The 21,121-nt window shown below is 37.3% G+C and overlaps 1 protein-coding gene across 2 annotated transcripts in view; it reads left to right on the top strand.

Moving 5' to 3' along the window:
- The window catches only part of SATB2 (SATB homeobox 2), a 187,900-nt gene that overhangs the window by 103,817 nt on the left and 62,962 nt on the right, over positions 1–21,121 (top strand). For both annotated transcript variants that reach the window (XM_064586876.1, XM_045868283.3), the window contains exon 7: positions 6,953–7,425. In XM_064586876.1, the coding sequence (XP_064442946.1) occupies positions 6,953–7,425 (473 nt within the window). The remainder of the gene's footprint in view (positions 1–6,952; positions 7,426–21,121) is intronic.

The following is a 21,121-nucleotide window of genomic DNA, read 5'->3' as shown; positions in this document are numbered from 1 at the left end:
TGTAAATGTAACATGTATACACTTAAAGCATATTTTATTCCTTAAGGTTTTTTTTCATTTTTATTCATATTAACTTTTGAAACTTAAAGCTGTATTTGTGTAGCATTTCTATAAATGTAATTTCAAAAGTTGTGAGATTATATCATTTTATTTCTCATCTATTCTGCGTCCTAATTTGAAGGTCAGAATATGAACTATCAAGCCTCATTTGGAGAAACTGAATAGCAACATAGCCCTGTGTGTACTGTGAAGCATGTGATTCTATACTGATAATGAGTTCTTTTAAAGTATAGGATTTATTTTTAAAAGTGATATGATGTAACATGGCATAGTTACTTGAAAAAAAGAAAAGATTGCAGTTCTTTAGGTGACCTTTGAGAAACAGCAGACGTTTGTCAGAGTGTCTTAATCAGGAAGTTTTGAAATGGGAAGCCTAATCTGTTAATCATAATTATACAGATATTTTCTGAAATTTACAATAGTGCTTTGACAAAGATCTTTCACATAGATACTAATCATCTAAACTTTACTCCTACAATTCTGAGATAATAATATTTTCCCTACGGCAAGACTGAGGGCCAGAGACTCTCCAACTTGCTCAAGGAGGCCCCATAGCTAATAAGAGGTAGAATGCAGATTTGAGTACAGCTTCTTTCTAATACCAGGTCCAGTCAGCGCTTCTTCAATATAATGTGACCATCAACAAAAACTAAAGATTTATCACGTAAATTTTTTTAAATGCTTATACATGTATAATATAGTGAATGTTAAGTAAGATTAGAGAGAAGAACGGACAACAGACTTTGACAGTTAATGAGTTTCTGGTATAGTCTCAAAAGACAACAATATATAAGGAGTACCCCCTGCTTATGCACACACACTCTCTCTCTCAAATAAATAAATAAATTAAAAAAAAAAAAGACAACAACGTAAAAGCAAAGACAACATAGAACAGTGATTCTCAAACTTTAGTGTACATACAAATTACCTGATAGCTATCTGATAGAATTTCAAAAGACAATCAATAAAAACAAAGATGATATAGATGTTGATGCTCAAACTTTAGTGTATATAAGAATCATTGGAATCTTAGTGTACGTAAGAACTCTAAGAGATTCTGATTTGGAGCCCATGAATTTGTATTTCTAACAGTCTTCCAGGTGATAGGATTTTGATGGTTCAAGGACTATACTCTGAATATCTCTGACATAGCACAGACTGAAATGTACAAAGTACATAAAATATAAGAATATATCAGGGATTTGTGGTAATTAAGATAAATACTTGACTTCCTGGATGTACTGTAAAATTGCTTAAATAAAATGAGATTTTTGCACCAAAGATCTTTTAATTGTAATACAGATTCATCCCTGGGGAGGAGTGTGACTTTCTAGTCTATGAACAACCAGCCGTAACCAGCAATCATGGCCACTAATAGCTAATGGTCATAGGGTGCTCTTGGTTAGAACATAAACTCTGTGAACTTGGGAAGGCTCTAGAAGCTCCTGCAATTCTAATGCAGGGCTACAAAGGCCTCTCCTACTTTGGAGTTAAATAGAATCCCAGAAGCTCAGAGAGTGGTTAGATGATGGTTTCCCATTTCCTGAAGTTTTCATTCATTCCCAGAAAGCTCAGAGGAATTTGTAAGATATCCTGGAACTCTGAGTTTCTCAGAAACCTGAGCAGACTCCAGATCTCAACTGTTCACCTGCAAGGCCCCTGGACTGAGACCCTTTTCCAGAGGTCAGGAGAGCTACAGAAAGCCTCTCAGCTATGAGGCATAGAAGTATTTCAGCCCCACTTGCGACAGTTCCTCAAGCCACACCCCATTTGGAGACTCAAACTGAAGCTGGAGACATCATTCCTTCCCAGACACTTCGCAACCCCACAGATCCCCATCAGGACTTCAGCAACAGTGGAATCAAATTCATTGTGAAGTGAATTGCAGCTCTGATTCAAAGCCCTGGAAGTAGTTGTGTTTTTATGTCTCTTTAATAAGTAAGCATCTTGGCTTTATTGAGAACATTTTTGGTTGTGAATGTGAACATGGCTTTCATCATCAGAGGCAGGACTACCATTTATCTTTCACTTTTTTCAGGATTTCTTTTTTATGGCTGAATATTGCAGAGATAAGATGGACCTCAGAGCCAAGGTGTTGTCTTTGGACTAGGTTTAGTTTAAGACAGACTTGATATTATGTTTTCCATTAGAGGGAAAAAGCAAAACACAAAATCAGGCACTGCTGTTAGGTCTACGTTTCAGCCATTGTGATTACTTTCAAATAGATTTAAAAAGAAAGAGAGGTAGAGAGGGAAGGAGGAAGGAAAGAAGGGAGGGAGGGATGGAGGAAGGAAGGAAGGAGTGAAGAAGGAAAAGAAATAATGAACGTGCAAGCTCAATTTTAGATGGAGTCTAGTACATTGTGATGCTCCTCTGACTTTTTTTTAAAGCATTTGTCTTTCACCTGCTGTGACTTTAGAGGCTAAAATATTATTCTGTTATTTTTATGAGTGGTAGCAGAAAAAAAATGAAAAAGCTTTTCAAGTTTGGCAAAATCTGTACAAAATGTTACTGAAACCGTACACTGCTCTGGTCAGTGGAGATGCCGCCTGTTGATGAGCATTTGATTTTTAGACAGGATGTGTGATTTTTTCTTTCTTTCTTTCTTCAGTCTTAGGAAGTAAAAAACTTGGCTTTTATTGGTAGAGTTGTCAGACACTGAAAAACAGTGACAGAGATTCTTCATTTGACCAAACTTTTTAGTCAGGCTTCCAAATTTTTTCCATGGTCCATCTGTGGACTTCCTTGTAAAATCCAGTTTTAGCAAGAACCCTGCTAAGTCAGTTTAACCTGAACCCCCCTATATCTGATCACCCCTCGATATCTGATCGGGTTCCTCATCTTCCACCATCCCCCAAGTGATGTCTGATCACCCTGGCCTGTCTTCAGCAAAGAATCCTGTTAGGTCAGTTTAGCCAGAACCCCCCTTACTCCTGATGTTTCCTCTTAGTAATTTTGTATCTACTGACCCCCACCCTGATCCTTAGCTATAAATTCCCATGTGTTTATACTGAGTTGAATCCAATCTCTCTCCCCCACCATAAAATCCCATTGCAGGGGTCCCTATACCTATTGCAATGGTCCTGGATAAGGTTTTCCTTACCATCTTTAAAGAGTGCTGTTGAATATTTGTTTCTTTAACAACTTAAGGGGTCTTTAGTCTTTAGTCTTACTGGTAGCCTATAGGCAGTATCCGGTTTTCAGATATGCTTTGTTTGGCATTTGTTGTGTTTTGCAAATGGAATTAGTTGCCAATACCTGAAAAATAGGCACTAGCATGTAATAATCCAGATTTTCCATTTTCTTGAAAAAACATCTGAAGAAATGACGATATATAGAAAGACAAAAACTGGCCAAGGCAAGGTAGCGGCCACTTCCTTTGGACTGGAAGGCTTTCTCTTACTCCCCCAGGTACCTCTCCAGCTGGCTTCTCTGCCTTTTGTTCTCTACCTGGAAGTTTACGCATTTGCCTTTGCAATTGCCTCCTTATGGTTTTCTAAGGATTTAGTACTTCCTGGTGTTACTGCGTGTCCTTAAGGACACTTCCCCAGTCCCCTTTTTTAAGTATATGAATTTATAAGGATCTGAGAACTCGTAAGAAAGAGGACATACTATGCATAATCTTAAAGAAATATGGAGTGACATTATTCTAACTCTTACTGCACCAATTCATATAGGTTTTTTTGAGCTCTGACGTTAATGCTTAATTGTGTGCATAATTATGACTAGATCTGTGAATAGAGTTTTTTATTAATGATGTGATTTAGATATATTTCTTTTCTTTATTTTTTTAAAAGATTTTATTTATTTATTTGAGAGAGAGAGAGAGGGAGAGAGCACAAGTGTGGGGGAGGGGCAGAGGGAAGCAGACTCCCTGCTAAGCAGGAAGCCTGATGTGGGGCTTGATCCCAGGACCCTGAGATCATGACCTGAGCCGAAGTCAGACACTTGACTGACTGAGCCACCCAGGCGCTCCTATTTAGATATATTTCAAGAAAGTCAAGTTAAACCACTGAAGAATGAAAATACCCAAATTTTGGAAAATTAGCTTTTAATCAAAGAATGCATGCTATTAATGGATGGTTCTCTATATATTTTTTTAAGTAGAAAAAGAAATGGATAAAACTTTTACTTCTTAAGTACTTGAAAACATAATTTAATATTTGGTTTTTTTTTTGTTTTTATTTTCTTTTTAAGATTTTATTTATTTATTTGACAGAGAGAGAGATAGCGAGAGCAGGAACACAAGCAGGGGGAGTGGGAGAGGGAGAAGCAGGCTTCCTGCCGAGCAGGGAGCCCGATGTGGGGCTCGATCCCAGGGTCCTGGGATCATGACCTGAGCCAAAGGCAGCCGCTTAACGACTGAGCCACCCAGGCGCCCCATAATTTAATATTTGAATTTGCCTTTATTTTGGCTGAGTTAAAAAGGAATTAAACCAAAGTGAACCAAGTGTCTAGTAAGTACCAACTATTTCTGTCTATAAAGTACAACTTTACTCCAGACACAGTGCGTGGCTCTTCTGCTGCGTTCAGTGAGGGGATCATAATAGTAATTCCTGTCGTATAGAAACTGTGTTACATTACCTTTTGAAGGCTCTCACCCATTTGCTTGGTTTGATTTTAAGATTGTGTGCCTTAAAGTTTAATTAATACAATGACTGAAGAACGTTTGCATTTAGAGGATAAGGTTAAAATAATTTGTTCTCCTTGAACCTTGTGAAGGAAAGGTGAATACAACTAAATGAATTACATTGAAAGGATTAAGTTAGAAATTGAGCCTTTAAAGAAGTCTGAGGTAAACTTTACTTATTTGGGTGTTCATAGGAAAGTTAAGCATTCGTTTTGGTTTTTTAAGCAAAGCAGGAATAAATACTATGTATGTCTGAATATAAGGTGATCCCAAGATACTAATGTTTATTTTCCCAATGAGAAGTTTTGAATATGTAAAACCCTAAGACATATGGATAAAATGGTGAAATATTTACTTGCATTTTAATTAACAATTAACTTCCACATACGTATTTTAAAATCACATATTACATAAAATATTAATTAGAAATACTATTTTTCTCTACTTTTAAAGTTCATTGACTGATTTTATTTAAATTCTTCACATGTGATTCAGCACTTGTGTCTCTGTCATTACAAAACCCTGTGTTTGGAGTCACTTATCCAGTTTTCTAGGACACGCCATTTCTGCTTAAGTTTTTTTTGAGACTTCAAACTTTTTGATACAAATATGATTCTGCCATTGTAAACATTATGCCAAGCTACACATCATTTGCATAATCATGCATAATAGTGGGACAATTATTTTTAAAAATTTGTCCTCTAGGTGACTACTTTGATCTCTTGTTCTTTAAAGTTACCGTAATAGGCATTTACATGATCATATCCAGCATTTGCAATTTTAAGAAATAATTACAAAATCTGTTTGGAATTTTTGCTCTAAAGAACAGATTTTGTTGGGGCGGCACCTGGGTGGCTCAGTTGGTTAAGCGTCCGACTCTTGATTTCAGGTCAGGTCATGATCTCAGGGTCGTGAGATGGAGCCCAGCATCCAGCGTTGGGCTCTGTGCTTAGCTCAGAGCCTGCTTAAGATTCCCTTTCTCCCTCTCCCTCTGCCACTACCCCTCCCACTCTTTCTCTCTCTCTCTCTCTCTCTCTCTCAAATAAATAAATATTTTTAAAAATACCAGATTTTGTTAAATTACATCTGTAAGGGTTTAAAACTAGGAATGATGGAGGTTATTTCAGCCTCATGTTTTCTCCAAACCAACCTTTGTTTTACATAATAATGTGATACTGAGATTTAGATAAGTATTTGACTATGAGGGGCACCTGGGTATCTCCGTTGTTTAAGCATCTACCGTCAGCTCTGGTCATTATCCCAGGATCCTGGGATGGAGGCCTGCATCAGCTCCATGCTCAGCAGGGAGTCTGCTTCTTCCTCTGCCCCTCACTCCCCACTCTTGCTTGCTCTCTCTCTCTGAAATGAATAAATAAAATCTTAAAAAAAAAAAAAGAATTTGACTCTGAGGTGATTTGCTCTTTTTGGGAAATATTCTTGGGGGAGGAAAAAAATCTGCCTGATGTTTGAACGTATATGATACTTCCTTTTTCGTCTGCCTTTCCAGGTTATTCCTTAAATCTTTACTACTAGGAAAGTGCAATAAAATGTAGTAAGGTAGATATCCGGTGGGGGGGGGGGAGCATCTTATATAATGGAAAGTCAAGGCAATGTTATTAATATTGTGAGATTTTTTCTTATCCTAGTGCATTTCAACAATTATTAACATATCCATTTCTTAAAGAAATATTCCTATAACAAAGATAACAAGTGATAACAAGATAAAAGGTTATATACTACATGGTACACATTTTCTATGAATGTTCCCATAGTTGTATAATACTTACTGTGTGAGATTTTTATTAGGAGGTAGCAGTTAATTTGGCAGGAGATGTTGTCCTTGTCATTTCCTGATAACCATGAACTACACCATTAACCACAAACTACAGAAGATGAGAACAGCTGGTGTTTTTATAACGGAGGGTGATGAGGGAGATGAGAGAGCTTGGGAATATGAGAGGATTTAGAATTTATCATGCTTAGTGGTTTCCCTCTTGGTTATTCAATAAAATGCCTACTTTTAAGAATTTAAGAAAAATGAAGTGGTAAGTATTATTACTTTCATATCACCTATGAAAAAATCTACTATTGTAACATTTTGCAGGGAGGGATAACTCACTTTTATTCTGGGGCTTCCAGCTTTGTATGAAAAAAACTTATGTCATTAGTATACCAAAAATATGATAATTCAGTACTACATATATTAGCAATAAATTATACCAGTGAAAATAATGATGAATTATCATTGTTATCTCTTAACAGTGGAAAGAGTGGAACGAGAAAACCTTTCAGACTATTGTGTTCTGGGCCAGCGTCCAATGCATTTACCAAATATGAACCAGCTGGCATCCTTGGGGAAAACCAACGAACAGTCTCCTCATAGCCAAATCCACCACAGTACTCCAATCCGAAACCAAGTGCCCGCGTTACAGCCCATCATGAGCCCTGGTCTTCTTTCTCCCCAGCTCAGTCCACAACTTGTTAGGCAACAAATAGCCATGGCCCATCTGATAAACCAACAGATTGCTGTTAGCCGGCTCCTGGCTCACCAGCATCCTCAAGCCATCAACCAGCAGTTCCTGAACCATCCACCCATTCCCAGAGCAGTTAAGCCAGAGCCAACCAACTCTTCCGTAGAAGTTTCTCCAGATATCTACCAGCAAGTCAGAGATGAGCTGAAGAGGGCCAGTGTGTCCCAAGCTGTCTTTGCAAGAGTGGCATTCAACCGCACACAGGTATGATGAGCATTGAACATGGTAATTGGTGGTTAAGACTAATACTAAGGACAGAATTGTGACATATTTTTTATCCCTTTAAAAAAATTTTATGGATCCCAGAGCACTCAGGACTAACTAATAATCCTTAGTTTGGGAAATACTGTCAGCATTGATCCATATATGGCCATAATTAATTAATTTCAGTAAGGTAATGAACATCTGTGAACTTGGGACCCAGAATGTTACCAGTGACTTGGGCCTGTGTGCTCCTCTCTTCCCTCATCTCCATCTGCTTTTCCCCAGGTATAACCCTGATCTTGAATTTTGTGGTTATCATTCATTTTTTTAAAAACTAGTTCTAAAACTTTATGCATATGTAATCTTTTATTTATCTTGTTTTTGAACTTCATAAAAAGAGTATCATTGATGTCATGATTTCTATAATTTTTTTAAAAACCTTTCAAAATATACAAATTAGATTTAAGATATTGATAAAATGATAATGGATATTTCTCATATTTTCTCATATTTTTTAATGTTTTGGGGGAATTACATGCCAATATAATACTAAATGATAAAAAGATAAACAGTTTATTTATATATGTCTTGCTTTACTGAGGCCCTCATCTCAGTGTTTCTGATTCCATAGTCTGGGGTGCATTTGTAACAAGGTCCCAGGTGATTCTAATGCTGCTGGTCTAGGAGCCATACCTTGAGAACCACTAATTTAGTCCTTATATGAGTAACAAGAAAATAGAAATGCTAATCTCAAGGAGCTAATGACTTGGTAGTAAAAAAAAAAAAAAAGAAAAAAGTATTCAGATAATGAAAGTAAAATGAGAAGTAATGTGAATAGTGTAGGAGAATAACCATGGTTGTAGTGGGTTGTAGCTCCATGAGGAGCTGGGCATAAAGAATAATTACAGTAAGATGAATATAGTGTCGTTAAGAGGAGTAGGTTTAAGTTTGGCCACCCTACTAAATGCAAGGCAGGAAGCTAAGCTCTGTGCAAATGCAAAGATGAAAAAGATCATGGGCGCCAGCTCATATGTAAACATATGGTGGTTGTGGAGTAGAGTCCAGAGTCAGGAAGCACTGTGGAAGTAAAGTTGACAGAAAGTGTAACCATCATAATGCCAAGGTTTGAGCCTCGTGGCTGAGAATAAATCTGTAATCACTTAGAGTATCAAGGAGAACATTGAAAGAGATGGTTGGAATAAGCTTAGAGTGATTATTTTGGATTAGGCTATTTTGACTCTGAAGTGCTGGCAGATTTCTTAAATGAAGGTAGGCAAAAGTCATTGAAAATATGAGTTTGGTGCTAAAAAGAGTTTTCAGGGCTAGAGGAAGGGATTAGAAATTTATTGCCAGAGCCTGGGATTTAAAGAGTTGGGAGAAGGAGGAGGAAAAACCGTCACCACTACTGCACCAGGAAAAGAGAAGAAATGCCAGTAGAGATGGGTGCAGGTGGAGATGGAAGGATAGGGAGGTTGTAGTGAGAGTACAGCAACATGAGCAGAGTTTCCAGGAGATTTGTCCATGTGTACAAAACTAAGACATCTGGGAGCGAGAAGCTTGAACCATGGCATGAAATTTGGTGATTGGTTGGAAGAGACCTTTGGCAAACTTAGCGTAGAATTTCATTAGAGTGGAGAAGGCAGGAGCCAGAATTTAGGAGTTAAGGAGTGACTAAATGTTGAGGATGCAGAACCAGGGGCTGCAAATTACTCTTTCCAGAAATTGGTGTTGAAAAGGAGGCCAGAAGTGTGTTGACAGTTTGAATGTGATAGGGCTTCAATCTGAGATAGAAGGAATTATGAAGTAGTTTGGGGTCTCAGCTGAAGTTAACAGGCATGACCTAGAGATGGAACCATGCACTGTGGTTTGGTAACAGTCTGCAGGAATGCTGGAACCAGGGGAGTGGGAGCAGGGAAGAAGCACAGTGGGGTTGTTTGAGGTTTAGTGCTGACAGATAAGGTATGGCAGGAGACCAAGAGGGGGAAATCTCTTGCTCCCTTGACTCTTAGCTAATTTATACATTCTATTATTGACAGACTCACTTGACATCATTTAAAAATGAGTTTGGAGGTTCACAGAGGTCTGCACATGTTCCGGATATCACTCTATGACTTCTTTTTTTTGACTCAGAGTAATCAAGCAGCATTTGTGTGTCCACAGTTACCTGAACTAGGGTTATGAAAAACGCTGGTCCTTTTGAGCATGTCTGTTGCATATTTATTACTTTGTATTTACAAAGCAGAAGGATGCATCTTTTAGTCTTTATTTTGCAGGTGTGTGTGTGTGTGTGTGTGTGTGTGCGTGCTTTCACCTATCATTCATGTGCATGAATAGGCATTTCATAGCTAGCCAACATTTTATTGCCTGGTTATATATACAGTTCCTTTGGCTAAGGATAAAATTGAAAGCATGGTTGGATTTTAGAATCAAATACAGTATAGATTTTATCCAAATAGCATGAAGCCTTAGATTCACAGAGAGACTAGACAAAAGACAGACCATGTTGGTGTGAGGGAATGCTCTGCCAAGGCCCTAGGATCTTGGAGGTCTGTCTTCTCCCGCACAATTCTTTTTGTCTATCTTTATGGATTAATGATTTTTCTTTGGCATTGCCATCGTTGAAGTGCCAAGTTATAAAAGGTCTAATTGAAGCATGGAACACATTTTATTATTTTCCTCCTGCCATTAAATTTGTAAGATGGCTACACCCAGAAAGGAACATTCACTTTCAATCAACAGGAGTTTGAGTTCATGGGCCAGCCTTGAGGATATCAAATGGAAACTGCATAGGAATGTATGAGTATTTCCTTTTAAAATTCTGCTTTTAATTTGGGAAAGCTTTTCATCCCTCTGGGATCATAACCTGTTGTGTATAAAGCCCAACCTAATCAAGGTAGATGGTATTGACAGAATGACATAGTTTGAACTTAAGCCGGAGGTCAGCAGGCAGATTGTTTTTGCTGTATATACTGTAGTCACTAACAGCAAGGTTGGACAGCTGGGTTTCACCAGCAGAATCATTAAATGGAAAATGTGGTGTACTATGCCCCATGAAACCAACCATGGATTTTCCAAATGTTAGGCTTTTTCGAGTGGAATCAGACATTTATGGGTGATATAATGATTTGCCAGCTATAATAAACAAAAATTTATAGATAATAACATAAATGAATGGTTAATCTTTAGATAGAAAAGAATCTCAACTTTTTTTTTTTTTTCTCAAAGCAAACAGGATCAGAACCTCTTATTTTAGATGGGTACCTAAGGCCAATATCAATCTTGTACTTAGTTGCTTTACTGATATGTAATATATCTTTAGTCCACTGAATATTTTCTTTTTTTTAAAATTTTATTTATTTATTTGAGATGGAGAGAGAGAGCATGCACATTCATGCATGAGCATGAGGGGAGGAGCGGAGGGAGAGGGAGACACAGACTCCCTGCTGAACAGGGAGCCTGATGAGGGGCTTGATTCCAGGACCCCAAGATCATGACCTGAGCTGAAGGCAGGTGCTTAACTGACTAAATCACCCAGGGCACCTCCACTGAATATTTTCTAGAAATAGTTCATGATCTCTATTATTCATTTATTATCAAGTTCAATAAAAAGCAACTTGATTTGTCACCCTATAGTTCATGTTCCTGGTTTTGTGCTTGATGATTGGACCAATAGCATCTAGTAATTAGAGAGACAGAGAGAGAGTGTGTATAGAACAAAACCGCATGTATAACATTCATAAATGAAGCTAAAACTAAAAAAAAAAAAAAAAAAAGCATCAGCTTAGTTTGTCATGTTTAAAACTTCCCGATGAAGAACTCAAATTCATAATAAATAGCATTTGAAAATGCCACTTCTCCAAAGAGAAACTATTGATTACTTTGTATATCTGATCATTGCCACTGTAAGTACATCATTTGGTGATATAAAATAACACAATTGAGGGAATAGAGCTATATTTCCAAGAGCTTGCTTTTAATACATTTTTATGTTAATCAGTGTGCCTTGAGATCATGCAATGCTAGAATATCAACTCTTCAGCCTGGGCACGAGATTAATGTAGTTCTAGATGCAGGGTATAGCAGAGCATCATATCCTGTCTGTGCCATCAGGATGATAGAAGCCTGTTTTCGTCATTATGACCTTACGTAAAATATATTCTGAGCATCATCACTTTCTTCTTTATTAGTCTTTTTTTTTTTTCTTCTTTATTAGTCTTTTGGAGGAAAAGGTTAACCTCACTTTTTGGGTCTCTGAGGATTTTATGACAAATGAGAGATAAAATGTTTTCTGACCTGGTCATTAATTTTCAGGCAATCCTGTGATACAGTTCTAAGTGTTTCTGTTACCTATGGTCACGAAGTGAGGTGGTATGGTCAATACACTAGAGGAGGCTGAGGCAGATAACATGTCTGCTCTGTTTTTGGTGTTCTAATTCTCCCTCACCCCATATTCCCCCTACTTTGACTTCTAGAAGCTAGCAACTGCTAGTCAGCTTTTCATTCAAAGGACTTTCCTCCTTTGCTCACACTGGCAGAGAGCTGGAAATACTTAACCAATATCTGGTAGGTGCAGGAGGATGAAAGCCCAGTTCCCCTTCCTCCAATAGAAGGGACAGCTCTGAAGTGTGACTTCTACTCCAGAGCTCTCTGCAGATGAGGCTGAGGCGAGGATTGTATGGGCTTCTTCCCTTCCCAGCCCTGCTTCTCCCACTCCTTCACCAGTTTCCCTCAGAAACACTTCCTTAATAAATCACTTGCACAGGAATCTATCTCAGGATGTGCTTTTTATCCCAGATTATAGATCAGTGCCACTGCTAGTCTAAATTGGCTTTCGGGTATATCATGGGGTAGTATGTTGAATAAAACTGATCTTCAGTATTATACCTACTACCTTCCAAATGTAAAGTGAGATATCACTATGGGAATAGTATAGATGTTTTTACTGTACTACTTGAAAATATTATCACTATTATTATTATAAACTGAATTCAGTGGACTGATATTGATACTGTCTAGATCTGCTTATGGAGATCAAATGTGGGGGAGAGAAAAAGAGAGGGGATGAAACAGACACTGGATTTGAAGCCCTATGAGATCTTCCAAACTTGACTTAAATGAAAACCACCCTTACTGAGTCTGAATGGTGAATTACGTAATTCATGTGAGTTTTAGAGTAGCTTTGCCCCCTTGCCCGCCCTATCTCTGGTGCTCTGTCAGTGATGCAAGTGGTGTTTGTAGGACTAATAATTTCAAGAAATAATAGGACCAGTGCTCTGTCTAGTTTATTTTTTCTTTTCCTTTTTCTTTTTCTTTTCTTTTCTTTCTTCCCTCCCTCCCTCTCTCCTTCCTTCCCTTTTCTTTTAAAAAAAAAATTTTTTTTTTTTAAGATTTTATTTATTTATCTGAGAGAGAGAATGGGAGACAGAGAGCATGAGAGGGGGAGGATCAGAGGGAGAAGCAGACTCCCCGCCGAGCAGGGAGCCTGATGCGGGACTCGATCCTGGGACTCCAGGATCATGACCTGAGCTGAAGGCAGTTGCTTAACCAACTGAGCCACGCAGGCGCCCCAGTCTTTTTTTTTAATTTTACCTTCCTTTCTTTTGCAATTCATTTTCTCTTGCTAATTTCCTGAATTTATTTAGCATTGGCATACTTTCACTTACTAGGCCTATGGACATTAAATACGTTGCTTGCCTATTTACCGTGTTTACATCTGTGCTTTTTGACAGTTTGATTATGAATCCTAACCTTGAGTGTTCTTTTGCCCCATGTCACTTTGTGGACTTAAAATTAATCAGAGACTTGTGACACTATGAAAAGGTTTATGACAGTATTTTAAAAGACTTACTATTAGCAAGGAATGGTTGTGGGATGCCCACTGACCTATAATAAGGATGGTTTCATAAAATATGTACACTGAGTCTTCCTTAATAGATAAACTATTCTCTAATTTATTTAAAAATCCAATGACCTACATATTCATATGTTCAGGAATCCCCCATTTTCTAACATTTTTTCTCCTCTGAGACCTTCCATCTGAGCAAATCTGTTAAATGAAGTAGAGGAAGCTTTGATCCAAACAAGGCTAAATCCACTGGAACGGATGCCTTGCCCCGTGTGAGTGGGAGCATTAGAATGCCAGAAAAGGGGAATTAGGTGTGACCCACATCTCCTCTCTGCACCACTATCCCCTTACCTTGATGGTAGAGTTCAGGAAATCCCCTTATACAAGGAATCAGCAGTAAGAAGTTTCTACAGTTTGAAAATGAGACTTTTGCCACATTCATTATTCATATAATGGAGTTATTTTTCTTTTTCCTCTAGCAGATTACATCATAACTCAGAAAGTTCAGGTCCATTTTCTGTTTCAGGTAGTTCTCCTGAGCCAATTCTTAGAAACATGTTTTCAGTAGAAGAACAGATGTGTTTCACAAAATGTGCTATTCTGTAACAGTAGGGCTCTAATTTGGTATCTTGCTCCTTCTTCAGTTTGATGCAAAAGTCACCGAGTTACACAATTTGCAACATTTTGTCAAACACCTTGCTTGAGAAAATTGTTCATCGTGGTCTTATCTGATAGAGAAAAGGATTTTAAAAATCCTTTGGGAAATCATTTGGTTGACCTGTCCTTATTTGACTACTTTTTATTTTTTATGAGACTTTGCAAAGAATCTGCTGTTTACTCATCAAAGCCACATCATTTGAAGAAACTTAAGGCCAGGGTCATAAATATAATTTTATGAAGTGACTCAGCAACTGGAGAATGTTTTCAACAGATTGGAAAATTAGATTGAATTATGTATCAGGAAAGTTGGCAGGGAGGTCAATGGCTAGAAATGTACATGTCTATGTGAAATGACATGGATTTTGCTCTTAAGCTTTATCAGCACCAAGTTTATAGTATATGCATGCCTATATTATTAAGGTCAAAAATGTCTAAGGACTTGCTACACATATTTTGAAATGGCACAGTTAGAAAGAGATATGTAGCAACAACGTGAACATTTTAACAACCAGAATATTTGGAAATCTGAACTTAAGTGCATTACCGGTCAATTTGGGGGAGAAGAAAGTCTTGTGTTTGATTTATACATATTGTTGGCCAAAGATAGACTTGATTTAATTACACATACAGTTTATGTTTGTAGAAAACTTGACCTCCAAGATATTCAGAATTATTTCTTGGCCAACCTCTGGTCCCAGCCATCATTATTTCTTACTATGCAATAGAGATATGGGCACTCAGCAAGTCATACAGGAATAGAACACAATGTAAACCCAGGGGTCTTGACTCCATGGTCCAGTGAGCTGGTTATAAAATGACAAGGAAACCTGTGAGAAAAAGGAAGTCCATCCACTGAAAGATGGCCTGTAAATATGAAATGCTGCAGATCAGGCATGAACATGTTATTGGGTTTTGAAGCAAATAATACACCCTCTTTTGATTTCAACATTAAATTAATAAAGTAGGAAAAGATGGCCCTGCTTGCTTCATAAAATAGGCAATCTTTCATTTCAGAACCACTGGCTTGAATTCATAGATTTAAAGATTGTAATGATATTAATATCTCTCAGGATAGCAGTGTCTCAGAGTTATTAGATGGCTTAAGGATGGCCTCTAGCTAGTGGTCTCACTTTAGTTCCTCGTATACATATAAGAACTATCATTAATTAGCACCTTTTAGGCAATTCCAGCAAAAAAGGGTGGAGGACATACTGGTTTTGTTTTCTGGGTAGAGAGAAGGTTGACTCAGTAGTTGTCAAACATCTATAACCCTCTCCTCATTCCTAAATCTACTTGGAATAGAAAGTTTTGTGTAAAAGAATATATAAAGACACTCCCCCCTTCACAAAACTGGCACCAAACAATGAAAGGAAACAAAGGTGATTGTTTGCTGTTCTATTTCTATCCCTGACCAGTGTGCAAAGTTGTTAAAATTTAGTTACTGAACTAATTATAGAAAATTCCAGTTTCTCTATTTTAGCTAAACAAGTCTGCCTTCTAGGGATGGTTTTATAAGTTTTTGTCACTATTTTCTAACAAGGAGTGATCAGTTCATTTCACACAGATAAGGAGTCTCTCTCTTCAATAAGGACTTTCTTTGACCTCCAGTGTGTGTATCTCAGTATAGACCTGTGTTTTCAGTGTGAAGGCCTGTTTTAGTATTTAACTAGTCTCCTCCAATCCTGGGTGATGTTTACAATTAAAGTAGAATTTTTATAGAAGAAATACAAGGATCACTAGCCTTAGATCCCATTATTTATATACCTTTTCACCATTGCTTATTTAAAGTAATAAAAAAATACACAAGGAGTGTTCCTTTCATGGTCATTGATTGAAATGATGACCACTTGGCCTGGGGTTAAGTGCATGTTTGTTCAAATAAAGCAAATTAGGTTTAAAGGCCAGAAATGCTGTGAGAAAAATGAATCAATTTGAAGTCAGTTGGAGATTACAAGGTTGTTTACATTCTGTCTACAAGTTTTGTACCTAAAATTATCATTGTAGACTACAGCATTTACTTTCAGACTTCTCTGACTGAAATACCCAGTGAGAAGTACTTTTTACATCATGAGCTGGTATACACACTCACACATGTGCACATACGTATGTGTGTCTATCTTGAGCTCCATCTCATTTCCACCTATATTTTTATCTATCTATATGTTTCTAAGCAAAGCCTTCATGAAGGGAAGAAAAAAAAAAAACCCTTCATCAAATAATACTTGTACGGTGTATGAAGTACTCTGGTAACTTCCAATCTATTTAATTGCATTTCATTATCAAAAAATAGTTATGATGTACTGAAATAATTCTGTCATCCACTAATAATTATGATCCATGTTTAAACAATGATGCAAATGAAGGCTTTTCTTTAAATGACTACAGAATTACTTAGGGAAGAAAAGTTGTTTTACTTTTCTGAGCTATAAAATGAGTATCTTGGTTTAGTGATATACTGGATATCCATATGGTCATCCCACTTTATATAATTAATTAAATTTTTCTTTACATTATCCTCTATCCCAAATAATTTTAATTATTGTGCTTCCTAAAAAGTATTCTTTACGTTTTCTGCCTTCTGTATGGGAAAGTGTTTAGTGAAATGTAAAGTGGAGGGCCTTGAAAATTTGAAGTTGCAAATTCAAAATAAGAATTGTACTTTGAGGGGTACCTGGGTGGCTCAGTCAGTTGAGCCTCTGCCTTCAGCTCGAGTCATGATCTCAGGGTCCTGGGATGGAGCCCCGTGTTGGGCTCCCAGCTCAGCAGGGAGTCTTCTTCTCCCTCTCCCTCTGCCCACCCCCCCCCGCGGCCCTCTCCCCGCTCATGCTCTCTCTCTCTCTCTCTGTACTCTCTCTCAAATAAATAAATAAATAAAAATCTAAAAAAATTTTTTTAAAAGAATTGTACTTTGATATTGGTTCTGTATTTATTAATTCATTCATTTAGCAAATATTTATTAAGCATTCAGAGACTATGGTAGGCATTATAATGGAGGCTAACGTTTATTGAACACGTGTATCAGGTACAGTTGCAAGCTCTAGGGAATCCTGTGTGGGAAGTACAATTATATCAGTTTTACAGGTGAGGAAACTGTGCCATAGGGAGATTAATCTTTATCCAGTTGAAGCCTGGTTTTGAGCCCAGCAAATTTGACCTCAGAACTCACATTCACAACCACTTTAGTCTCAATTATTTCTGTAATCTTAGAGCAAGAAGATGAAAGACACAGTCCCTTCTTCAAGGAGGTACAAGGGGTAAACAGGCTTTCAAACCAGTAATCCCATTGTGGTATAGTAAGTACTGTGATGTGTTTCATGTACTATATGAGAAAAGATGCTTTTGACCTTGGAGGTGATTGAAGTTAATGCAGACATATTTCAGCAGGAAAAAAAATAATAATGTTTTTTAACTGTTTTAAGGACAAAGTCAACTCAAATGTTAACAGACTGCTTTACTTTTTATATCTGAATGCATTTGATACATTTGAGATATAAATATTCACTAAATGTATGTTTTTGGTTTGTTTTGTTTTGTTTTTGGAAAGTACTATTTTTGCCAATGTTTTGACAAAGTAGCCAAAGCTAGTAAATTTTGGGGGCAGTTTGCCAGCAGTTGTTTCACACAATACACATAGAAACTAGAAATAAGCAGGGCCCAGAACTTTGTGAATGCAATAGTCATGTGCCAGGTACTTGAGGTGTTAGTAGAAACCACGTATGTGCCCAGAGCTGAGAACACCACTGGTAAATGTTTCCAAAGGGAACCTGTTCAGTTCTCTATTTGCTTTTGCTTTTGGGGTACTAATGTGTTTAAAAAATTTTGACTTAGATTGTGCATAGCCCCCCATTCTGGTACCTAAGACTTTCTAAAGACAAGAAGGGAAGGAATAAGGAGGAAAAAACAAAACAAAACAAAACTGTTTATCTAGTTGCATTATCTTTGCATTGAGTAGGTAGGTAAAAATAATAAAGTTTCCAGAAATCTGTTTTTGGCTAAGTTCCTCCATTGTATGTGCTCAAGAGTGGCTTGGACAAGGGGATTGCAGTTAAGAGAGCCAGACAGTTTTGGTTTCATGAATGTTTTTGCTGTACCCATTCACTTTGTGTTGCATGCTTACTGCATTCTGATGTGTCAGGTGGCAAAGTGATGTTTTATTATGTACATTAGAAAGAAAGCTGTCTTTGAGGGAAGTGTTTCATTTGATAAATTGCAGATTTAGGGTCCGTGAAATATTTGTTCTAAAGTAGAGTCTGCACGGCCCAAAATTTCAGTTTCCATTACCTTCGTGTTTACAATAGGTTGGATGAAAAGCTCTTGAGTGTAATATGTGGTCCACCAGGGCCTGTTGCTGGCTGTTCAGAAAAATGAAAAAAAAAATGCATTTGGTACATTCGTAGAGCCCTGTGTTCCCATATGTTCCCAACTAACCACTAAGTACAAAGTATACAGATTCGGCTCCCAAGGAATTTACTGTATGACGGGGAGAAGAGGTTTTATAGTAGCACAATGTAAAAGATGGTAAGTGTCATAAATGCCAGATAGAACTAGTGCCATCTCAGTTCAAAGGAGGGAGAAAGTATTGCCAACTGCAGTATATATACACATATATATACATTTTAGTTCATTACATAATGCATTTCTACAGCAACAACATTTGTCTGCAAATGTTACTTTTGTATATAGCATTTATATTTGCAGAGTACATTAATTCCCTTTAGATGCTCAATTCTATCCACCCCCATCCTAACAAAAATGCTACATGCATAGGCTGTCTTTCCTAATAAAGAAATATTGTAATAAAGAGAGGTTTTATTAAACTAATGCAATAACGACATTTTCTTTGAGGATTTAACACATCATTTTTAATAATAAAAATCAAATTGTCATTGTTGTGCCCTGTATACCTTTTATTCAAATCAGCCTAAGTACTCTGGCTTCATGGCTAAGCAGTACTCTGGGGGGTGAAGGGGGGTTGAGTATTTTTAGCATTACACGAATGAATTTCAGCATTCAGGTTCATAGTGGGGTTGTAGATTATGAATATGGAACCCAGGGAAAATGCCTCTCAGGAGCGTCTAGAAGGAAATGAGATTGGAGATTAGGAAAGAACCAATTCTGTTAGGTCAGCATTCAGATGGTAGGATGTCAATACTTTCTACAGAGATGCAGCTGATTTCACAGTTTTGATAACTGTGCATTAACCACTAAGATATAAGAGCTCACTTTGTATGATTAGGCTAGGAATTTGGTATTACCTGATTTTCACAAAAGAATACCAGTTTTTGGCTCTCACATCAGCTGGAACCAGACATTTCAGAACTGTGTGAAAAGTAAGGCTAACAAATAAGCATGCAAACGTGAAAAGTGAAGACATGGAGAGTGAGACGTGAAGAGTATCTTTGGAGGGTACTAGGGTTTTTTTTTTTTTGTAATTCAAGGGAAGTATATGTAATAGACAGATCATGCTCAGGGCAGGATGAGGGGTTGGCTGATATGAATGACAAGGCCCCTTCTACCTTCCACTCTCTATAGTTTTAATCTATAAAATGGGGGGGCATATGTGTCTTTGAACCTTGCTGATTGGTTATGACATCATTTGTTTAAAGCAGTATATAAATATGAACTAATTATATTTTCCGACTCACTACCATGTACTTAATACATATGTTTCACCTCATATATCCTTGAAGAGTTGTAAGCTGATTTCTGAATATCATCATTAAATAGCTTATACACTTTGTTAATACATCCGACAATAAATAATTAAAATACATTATTAGGGGATGGGGTTTATGTTCTTTAAAATCTTTGTTCAGATTGGAACTCAACACTTTCAGACTATTTGCTTATATGATAAATGAGTATTTTTTGGTTGAGTTACTTCAAAGGTATATATTACAATAAATATGTGAACATTGCATGTTACCCTTTATACCTCCCACTTCAACTGCCACAAACAGAAATGTAATTTACAGAAATGAAAACAGTCTCCAGCTAGCTTGAGGCTTTTTCCAAGAGGGAGCACTGGGGTTTGCTGGGCCAGTTTCCTCAGTACACACCTGGTGTATATCACTTTAAAAAATAAATTATGCCTCATTAAATTACAATTAAATGGAATCATGATCATTTGTTTTTCTGGAAGGAAGATGTTTTGCATATTGAAAGCCTAATTTGTTGCAGGTGACAAAAAGGCTGAACAGATTATCTAATATCACTTCATTTTGGGGGTATGTTTGCTGGTTATTTTGTGTATACTCCAGTAGTTTGGAATTATATTAATGTGGACTGTAGTATTTTCACTTCAAAATGTCTTCTACCGCCCTATCAGTTTTTTGTACTTTTTTTTTAAAGCTTTTAAAGAAAGAGAAACTTCTCTAGGCATTCTGGATCAGTCATGCTCTTTCTTTTTCTAATAATGTTTTAATACTTGCCTATCCCCCTTTGCCTAGTCCCTCACTTGCCTCTCCTCCTTTGCCTAGTCTCATCATTATCTCTATATCCATGTACGATGTGTATTTCAAATCCCAGCCAAGTTAAGTCCCACTTCTTCCAAAATGTTTTCCCTGAGTCCTGTAGTTGGCAATACTTTTACCCTCTTGTGAACGGAGCCAGCACTCATTCTATCTAGAATTTATGACACTTGTCATCTTTTACATTGTGTTTCTATAAACCATCATATAGTGAACTCGTGGCAGCTGAATCTGTGTTTTCTTAATATTCTCATCCCTTTCTTAGCTTCATACCAAGTCATAAGAAATGAATTAATAGACTGACCTGTCATTTTTTTGGTAATAGGTACATTGAGTTTGGGGGTTCCCTAGATAAATCAGTGGGAGATAGAGCCTACAGAATTACCAAAAGTCTGGGAGATGTGAAGAATGAGAGTCTGTTAAAATCTAGGCAGTGATGACTTCAGCTGTTGCTGTCAGTCCTGGGAAGGTCTGAGGGGCTCAGACTCAGTGTTCCTAAAACCCAGTACAGGTTCTGGTTCTCTTCTTGCTCCATTAAAGAATTAAGGGTCCATCATAAGCAATTTCTCACCTGTCTCAGACAAGGCCTCAAGGGCTAGTGCAGAAACTTAGAACTAAATTTTATAGAGCCAGTCATGGTAATGTTTCCCAAGCGTTTCTGAGTGTTAGCATGTATTTTATACAGTAACAATTTGGGGCAAACTATATAAATTGTTGAAGA

The sequence above is a fragment of the Mirounga angustirostris genome, unplaced genomic scaffold (assembly GCF_029215605.1).
Source record: "Mirounga angustirostris isolate CCGP_5_RB_7025 unplaced genomic scaffold, mMirAng1.0.hap1 SCAF_3, whole genome shotgun sequence".
NCBI classification, from domain to species: domain Eukaryota; kingdom Metazoa; phylum Chordata; class Mammalia; order Carnivora; family Phocidae; genus Mirounga; species Mirounga angustirostris.
Note: the sequence above shows the minus strand (reverse complement) of the source record. Positions and strands in the feature narration are given on the sequence as shown.